The 9,465-nt window shown below is 37.9% G+C and overlaps 1 protein-coding gene across 1 annotated transcript; it reads right to left on the minus strand.

The window, feature by feature from the left end:
• Positions 1-2,057: 2,057 nt before the first annotated feature.
• LOC110775659 (uncharacterized) lies at positions 2,058-8,861 on the minus strand. The gene is made up of 5 exons (XM_021980267.2): positions 8,042-8,861; positions 4,670-4,782; positions 4,202-4,567; positions 3,112-3,919; positions 2,058-2,465 (listed from the first exon to the last, which is right to left on the minus strand). The coding sequence occupies exons 1-5, from the start codon at positions 8,280-8,282 to the stop codon at positions 2,389-2,391; spliced, it is 1,605 nt and encodes a 534-aa protein (XP_021835959.1). The 5' UTR covers positions 8,283-8,861; the 3' UTR covers positions 2,058-2,388.
• Between the last annotated feature and the right edge of the window lie 604 nt (positions 8,862-9,465).

Consider the following 9,465-nt stretch of genomic DNA (forward strand, 5'->3'; position numbering starts at 1 on the left):
TTTGTTTTGGAATCACTGCCACTTTACCGGTTTCTCATTCTAAAATGAAGATATCTCTTTCGTTTCTTAATCATTTTAAATGATTCTACGCTCAATCTTCTCTCTTTTCTACAAGGATTTTCTAGAGAAAGATATTTCAAAACAACTGGTTTGATAATTCACAATTATTTTTAAGGTTCATAAATATTTCATCTTATCTTTTATAAAATTTTAAAAGCACAATCTCTATGGAATCTTTACGCATAAAGGAGATTAATGGATTTCGAATCACTTAAAGCGATAAAGAAATGAAAGAGATATCTGAACTTTAAAATGAAAAACCGTAAAGTGGTAGTAATTCCTAAACAAAACATACTTTAAGGTAGTAAATAATAATAAAATTTATATAAGATAACAAATACGAAAATGGTGTGTTTTTAAGGTAATAATTTAAAAAAAAAACCCTTATTTTAAATGGCTTTATTATATTTAAAGCATTTAATTGCATTGATGACGAGTTAAAATTAATAATGGCATTTTCCGTCTTCATTTGCTGGAATCCGACTCGAGGTTGTAGTTTTAATGTCATATGACTTTTCAAGTTGTGATTTGCAAGATAAAAGTTTAAGGTCGTAAATGACAAATTTTAGTACTCCCTATGTGCTCAAATATTAGTTCATTTTGAAATCTTGAAACTATTCACAATTGAAGATAATCTTCTAATTTCTTTCCAATACGCACTTCAAAACATATTCATGTGAGATCTTATTTTGTTCGTCTTAATGTGTTGTTTAACAATATCAAATTTTTATATTTTTCTAACATACGTTTTTGGAGATATTTATGTTTAAATATTGAGTTGAAACGAATTGAAAAGTCAAAACATAAATAATTAGGGATGTCAATGGGGCGGGACGGATTCGGATGTAGGTCCCTCTATCCCCATCCCCACCTAAAATTTTCATCCCCATCCCCGCCCCATCACTCATGGCGGGTACAAAATTCATCCCCATCCCCGCCCCAACGGGTGTAAGCCCCGCCACCCAACTGGGTATTCATCCCCGTCTTATCACCGCGTTAATACCCGCCTAATTTTTCTTATTTAGCAAACATTTTCCATATATACAGAGTAATCAAAGTTAACTATAGAAAAATACAAACAAAAAAAATACTCGTCATAACAAAAAAATCCAAACAAAAAACATAAAAATCTCACCTAAATTTATATTATCACCTAAATATGCAAATAAATTCAAACTCACCCCATCACCCATGGCGGGTATGGGGCGGGGCGATTGGGGATGGGGCGGGCGGGCGGGCGGGCAGGGATGGGGCAGGGCGGGGCGGGCGGGGATGGGGCGGGTTCAACACAAAATCCACACCCGCCCCATCACCCATGGGGTACAATTTTTATACCCATTCCCGCCCCATCACCCGCCAAACCTACCTTCATCCCCGCCTACTTGGGGCGGATGCGGTGCGGGTCTCCCACAAAACCCGCCCCACTGACATCCCTATAAATAATATTTAAGAAGCGAGGGAGTAGTTGTATTTGTCAATTTTCCATAGTTATTGATTTGGCAGTCACAGCAACCAAAATAATATAAAGTAAGCAGTGTAAGCCATTTTAAAGTTTTAACCCTAAGGTTTCCAAGAATACGCAAAGCCAGTTGGTCACCAGCATGTGGAATGTGAAAGATGATCAAATTGGACGAGTCATTCTTGCTCAACCTAATACTCAAACAACAAGAAACACCTACTTTCCGTCAACACCGTGAACCTACTCGAATATACATCTAAAAAATAGAGCAATCTTAAAATTAAAATAAAAAAAAAATATATAATAACAACTTCAGATCACTTTCAGGAAATGTACTACCCAACTCCACATACCAAATCTAGACAGTAGACAGCCTACCTTTTAGTATCCAGTAGAAATCTGGATGAACGAATTTGTTGAGATGTCGAAGATGGTAATAACATGATAATGTGCTTTCCGTTGTTTCGGGGGATGGCATGCACCTGGTAATACCGAATAAACACGTATGGCATGCCGAGATTTTAAGGGCAAAACTGTATTGGATGATAAATTCTTGACTTTGGCCTTACACTTCTGAAGAAGAGAGTTTCATTACACAAACAAGTGGCTATGGCATTCTCATTAAGGTGGCCTGCCACTTTTGTGGACTTTGACCTGAGAATGCATTGCGCCACTCGGATTTTTGTTTCAATTGAATATTTACATGTACAAAAACAACACCGTATATTCACTCTAGCAAATGTGGGGAATGCCTCTTTTTTTGCATTGCTCCCACTTTTACAAGTTCTGCCAGCTTAGGGAATTAGGATGTTTCCTTCGGTTTTGGATCCCGTCGAGTACAACTCTCCTAACCGAGATAATAGCACATTCTACCAACAATTATGTAGTAAAAGAGCTACTAATAGAGAGAATATCCAACAAGTAGCTGTAATATGACTTCCAACAGCTGCAAATACAACAACAGGAGTACCAAAGTCAGCCAGTAAAATGGACAGCAAAGCTATACATGTGAAACAGATATTGACAGTGACAAATCACAAGTCATCTACATATCAAGGTTGTTTTTTTCCCCTTTGATTATGCTTGAATACAAAAATCAGACAGCTAAAGAAGTTAAACAAGTCTGTCGCCAAATCATCGAAGATGAAACACTCAACAAGTAGTCATTATTCAAGCAAAATTTTGTCAATAGTTGAAGTAGAAACAGTCTGGTTCAGCAAAAATAAGTTTTAGTCAATTGAAAACCAAGTAAAGTTTAGCAAAATAAGTTCAGTTGAGTGAACACAAATAACGTTGAGCAAAAATAAGCCGTGGAAAGTTCTTGAAGAACAACCCTAAAACAATGTATTCCCAAATGACTATCTCTCTTCCCCTGACAGGTTGACGAAAACTTTATTAATTAAGCCATGCTACCTATATTGATAAAGTGGCACTGTAATAATTAAAATTTGCACCACGACTATACCACAGAAAGGAGGCCAAGCATTTTTTCAGTTCTGAGGCATTAGATATAAATTTACCCTCGCTGTACCATGAAGTGGAACCTGTAAAGATGAAGCAAAGAACAAAACTCCAAATTATATTTTACTTACATGAAGAGGGTGCGATTGATGGCATCTTGTCTGGAGGCCCAGGGTCCGTTTCACTTTCTGATGGAGGATGAACACGAGCATAAATAACATTTGGCAAAGGACTAGACGGTGCAATATGACGTGCAACAGGAGTTGGCGGCTTAGCTTGTGGATGAGGTGCGGCAACAACAGAACTGTGAGGAGGCATGCTAGGTGCCCTAATCACAACACCAGGAGATTTCTGAGGGCTTTCAGGGAAATGCCTACTCCTAAACTTAAACCTGCATCCCGGAGGATGTGCCTGATAGCTTTTATAAGGAGGGTGAGCATCTGGCGGGCTTGCCTGATAGCTTCTAGCAGGTGCAGGGGCAGAAGATGGAAATGCTCGGCGGTGTTTCACATGTGAGGGAGCACTTTTCTGTGGAGTCGGAGCACTCTTCGCGTGTTTAGGAGCTTCCACGGGTGAATAGGAGGGCGCACTAGTAGGAGGTAAATAAGCACTATGGTCACTATGGTGGTGGTGGTGGTGATGGTGGTGGTGATGGTGGTGATGGTGAGGAAGAGGAGCTGGAGTAGGAGCAGGTGTTGGGCTAGCAGCATCGCCGCTTAGCGAATGCTGGAGTACTGATGAAAGGCTAACCTGCTTGACTTTACCAAAGACAGTGTTATTAAGACCGAGATTTCTAGCAGGAGAATCTCTGATTGTTTGAGCCAGCTGCTTCAGCCTCGGCTGAGTGGGAACTCCAACTCTCAGCACAACAGATGTCTGAACAGTAGCAGGGGGGGCTACAGTGGAACCTCTAGAATTTGTCAGGCGAATGTACAAGTTCTGAACCAAATAAGATAGAAGTGTCTAAATTAAAAAAAAGCAAATAGGAAAGAGTGAAGTTATAAGCTAAGGGGAGTTTTTTTGCCAATCATTCTTTTTTCTTTACGCACGATAGAAAAAGAATTGACAAAGCCAATTCTTTTGATGACAAAATGTACATAAAAGTAAAGAAAATGTGGAAAACAATAGCATTGTCTTCATAATGATATGCAAAAAAGCCCAAAAGAAGGGGGGAAAATGCAATAGAGAAGTAGATATAAACAGGAAAACAAACAAACATACCTCGCTACCAGTCAAATGCAATCCATATTTGAGTTGGTTCTTCAGCACCTCAAAATTTTCTTGTATTTGGAGAATAGAGTTGTTCAAAGTGAAGTTAAAAAGAATTTGAACTTTTTGCAGTGGATATGCGATTTGGGGAGGACTAACAGTGATTCCACCAGGAAACTTCAGCACCTCAAAGAAAGATGACTTCCCAGACAAAGATTGCGTCAACTGAAAGTCGAATTGTCGTATAACCAAAGATACAAAACTTGACCGAATAAAACTAAGTTGGTATGAAGATATAGAATTTTTGGACACAGGATCAATCGCAAACACGATGTCTGTAGAATTATTTCCAGAGCTATCCATTGATAAGATGACCACCTAATCATCAGACAATAAAACAAACATCATAAGCTCATAAGTACCTCAGATATATGATAAAACTGAAGGAAGCAGAAGTATGGGAACAGTTATAGATTATACGGTTGAATTAGCAGCTCCAAAATCTTCATAGATGTAAGTTTCGAGCTGTTCAACATTGTCTTCCACAAAGGAAACTGGCATCAGCAAATTAAAACTTGCAACAATTGTATGACCTAGACATAAAAATTATTTCGAATTAGTAAATGTGTTATAGGAAAATCCATTAGGATAAAACAAACAACCATAAGATCGAAAAGTTTAGTCACAACTAAAACAAATCGCTGACACTTCGTAATGACTTCTTTCAGATTTGGTCAGTGAGTTTTCCAAGCAAAAAATAACCATTATCAATAAAGAGAATGTAAAGACAAAACGACAGCCAAAAACAAGTAAAGACAGCAAATTATACAAATTATGATTATACTATATTACTACCATAGCATTAGCGGAAAAACAGACTGAGCTGAAACACAAATATCTTACAATATGAGAAACATTGTTTTTTTAAGGGGAATGAGAGATGTGAATCTACACAGTGCAGACTTGTATTTCAACTCAAAATCATAAATCCTACATGAGCCAAGACTAAATCCAGAATGGTAAGTTATAACCCTCGAAACATGAACATCATCTTGCACAGTCAGCTATCCCACGAAGGTCAAAGTTTCAATTCAGTAATGGATGCTCTACCGTGCTTGCCCGCCCTCTCCTGATATCTAGTACAATAATTATACCAGATAACTATGCCAAGGCTCACACTTAAAGCATGGTCTGAGATTCGAAGTACTCTAGTAGCGCTGTTCCATTTTCATATGCCCTAAAACTTGTCTAGATAAATTTTAGTAAATCATGTAATGTATGCTTCGACATTTAGAAAATAAATAATATAAAAGCTATGGTGTGGCAATTGGAGGACAGCAAACAATTATGTCAGTGTGACAATTCCAGATTGAAGTTATACATGTAGACGCCTCATACGAACGTTTGCCTTACAAACACAACTGTGTTTTACATTTCCTTGCAAATACCAAGGAAAGTGAAGTTCAGAAGTGGGCTAAACAAGTCCGCTTGTAAAGTTGTACTTGAGAAGATGCACCAAATTTTCTCACTCAACTGTATTTTACATTTCCTTCATAAATCCTTAGGTTCCACAACACCATATTCCTACTAAGCTTACACAGTTACACAAAAGTGTTGAGCAATTGCCTCTAGGAAACAAGGGAAATCAAATAGTTGGTGCATCAGACATTGGCCATCGAATTATAGTTAATAAACTTCACCTCCATCTTTCAACAGATCATCCAAATACCATAACGCCATAACATCGTTGCAACCAAATCTGAAATACTTCAGCAGATGAAATACTACGTAGTACCCAAAAGAAAAAGCTCAGATTCAGGTGCTAGTAAACAGCAATGCTATCCCTATCTTACATGAGCATGCTTATGTTTCAAAGAACTGGTACTCTACTGTAAAACATAAATTGACCAGATCACGAAGCCAAGGATTACTTGAGATAATAGGCAACGCTAAAAGAATCACAGTTCAGCATGCCACTTCTCAAGCTGTACAAGTTCTCAATGTCCTTCCTCTACCCACGTTATGATAGATGATCATGTCTCGTAGCCCTTGCAAGTAGGGGTGTTCAAAAATACCCGACCCGCATTACCCGACCCGCTAATTCACTGACCCGGTGCAAATAAATCGGGTAGTTTTCTATGTTTTCTAAAATAAATGGGCCGGGTACCCGACCCGGAAAAATAGCCGGGTCATCGGGTCGGGGCATGGGCCAGTCAATTGGCTAAACGGGTACCCGAATACCCGTTATTTTAATTTTTTTGTAGAAAAAAAAAAGAGGAATTGAGCGTGTGGGAGTTTGTGTGTGTGTCCAGCATAGGGTTTCTTTTCATCATCTGCATTGCAAAATCTCACTAGCAGCCGCACATATTCATGAAGCTTCTCTCTCTCTCCTCTTTCAATTTTCAACCCCATTGTCACAGTTACTCACTAGCACCACCGTCGGCGTCCAGTCTAGATATCAATCTTTCATCTCACTCACTCAATCACTCGTCGGCTCACCATCGTCCATCATACGGAGTACACATCTTCACGCTCCACCGAAACACCACTATTTCCAGATCAAGAGTCAGGCTCCCTGAGTGACTACTCAACCTCATAAAATTTCAACATCAACATCGCCAATTCGTCAATCACAAGCCGCTGAATGTGATTCTTCTTTTGAAAAAGTATGGAACTTTTGGAGGTTGTATCTATAAATTAATTAATCTTAGTCCCTACATTTTACATTCATTTAGATGGAGAATTCAGTACTTTCATTACGAATGTGAATGGTTTTCTTTTCTTCAAATTGGGCATAGAAGTTTAATTCTTAATTTTTGCAGGGACACATTTATGAAGGTTAAAAAAAATCCGGGTACCCATTGCCCGACCCGGAATTACCGGGTACCCGAAAGTCGGGTACCCGATTTTCGCGGGTCGGGTTATGGGCCGACTTTTAAACTACCCGAAAAAGCGGGTACTCGATTTTCCGGGTACCCGAAAAGCCGGGTACCCGGTAATGAACACCCCTACTTGCAAGTGCATAACACATATTCTAGCATGTGAAGAGGGAACAAAGGTGACTAGTGGTTTGGTAATGACTAGTCATCGGCCTAGCAAATCTCAAAGTGCTGAGCATAATAAAGGGGCATTGCACGGCCACACTGTTTTTCCTATTTCATTGTACTTGGATTCAATTTCCAGTTCACTCACTTCAGTCTACCACAACCAAACCAATGCAGCGATGCCTTGATTTGCAATAGACATGAAGCTCACCTCTATAGTCCTCCAATACATTAACATGCCTTCTTCTTCCTACACGAATACTGCACGCAATTCTTTGAGGATATATCCAGACACCATGAATTCCATTCTCCATTACAGCTCACGAGCAACATTTTGCACCAAAATGAACATCCTTACACTCAAACGGCGCAACATAAATTTCAAGTCCTCCGTCACCAGGGTGATTACTTACATAGTTACATCCAATCATCATGAAATTAAAAATGTCCCAGTTACAACCAAATTAAGAACTAGAAAAATACAGTCAAAACAAAGTTACTTCATCAACCCTACTACTCTAGTACTCTAACATCACATAGCTACTCCAAAATAAACAAAAATCTCATGATCCAACCTAAAAGGCAACATAATTAATGCAAATAACACAGCCACCGACAATTTAAGAAGGAAACCAAACTGCCAAAATTTGATCAAACTAAAGGGTCCCGGTAATTACTCAAACCCCATTAAACAGCATATCTTAATTACTCAAATTATTAACTAAATCCTTGTTACTAATTTCATCAAGAACAAAAAGATGCAATTACCCAGAAATTTAAAAACCAAATAAATGAGCTGAAAACTAACCTCGGTAACGTGGATCTAGATCTGAATCACCTCGATCTGCGAAATTTAAGAAGGGGGGCAGCCAAAAAACAGCTGAAATAAACACTGAAATTCCCAGCAAAAGTGCTAAAAAACACCTGAGCTTAAAAAACCTACACACTGAACTACACTCTCCTCTTTCTGCATTCGACCCAGAAATCCCTTCACCATTTGCAGCAGCTGAGGAGAGAGAAAATTCATCATTTTCATCAGACTTCCCCATATCCACAACAACAACAACAAAAATGTGGGTTTTTCCAGATTCTTCTTCACTTCCATACCCAGTTGGGAGGTTTGAATTGTGAGCTCAAAACCCCCATTTTTAATTCCACGCCCTTTTAGAAATTTGGATGAAGTTTGAAGATTTGAGGAGAGAGAAAATGAAAGAGTAAGTTTTAGGGTTATGGTGGATGAATGAATGGATGGATGAGCCAAACAAAATAAAATTGAGTAAACTTGCTGCAAATTTTTTTTAGCTTTTTTGGAAGTACTAATAACAATAAATAATATAAACACAAAATAGGGAAGAAATTGGTTGGTTTAATCGATCTGCTTTTAACTGTTTTGTGGGGTTTTAATTGGGAAAAAAAAAACCTAATTTTTGTTTAAAAATTTGAAGAAAAATTGTTGAAGAAAGTACAGGGTCACAGTCAGGGGTACAGCAATTGGGGTAGTGGTGGTGATGAGGTGCTTTGCTTAATTAATTTTAAATTAAAGCACTTAATTAGGACACTTTGATCATCTTAATTAGAGAGAGAAGGAGGAGAGAGAAAGTGATTAATTATTGGAAGGAAGCTAAAGAGAAGTGAGTTGAGTAGAAAATGGGGGAAGTGAGTAGAAGTGGCCAAGGATTTGGAGTTTCTCATATTTTAAATGGGGCCCGCATTTTAGTTTTAGTGGAGTCATTTTATTTTCTTTTACTTCTTTGACTAATATTAGGATTCTATGATTCTATCAATATTTTTAAGAGGAATTTTGTTAGTTACGGCTTTTTATCTTGGCGATTTTGAAAATTATAACTTTTTCAGTGTTTGATTTCGACAAATTGATTCCTTGATGGACTTTTCGATGTTATTTGTGTTAATGAGTGGAATGATGAATATATCATTATATCCTTAACAACTTGTGTTATTTAATTTTTTTATTTTACATAAGTTTAACTTGCATAAATAAAGTGTACATATTACAACTTACAAAAACCAAAATAACTTAAACTACTAGGATCATCTAAACCCCTTACATAGATTACACACCGTGACACCGAACTACCAACAAAATATTAAAAACTATAGGATTAGCATGATCTTCATATGTCGACCCTTGATTATTGTCATGACTTTGTTCACTACGCCTTACATAGGTCAACTAGCCATAGCCATTTTGTTATTGATCTCCTTATTGAAGAT

This window comes from Spinacia oleracea, chromosome 1 (assembly GCF_020520425.1).
Source record: "Spinacia oleracea cultivar Varoflay chromosome 1, BTI_SOV_V1, whole genome shotgun sequence".
In the NCBI taxonomy this organism is placed as follows: Eukaryota; Viridiplantae; Streptophyta; class Magnoliopsida; order Caryophyllales; family Amaranthaceae; genus Spinacia; species Spinacia oleracea.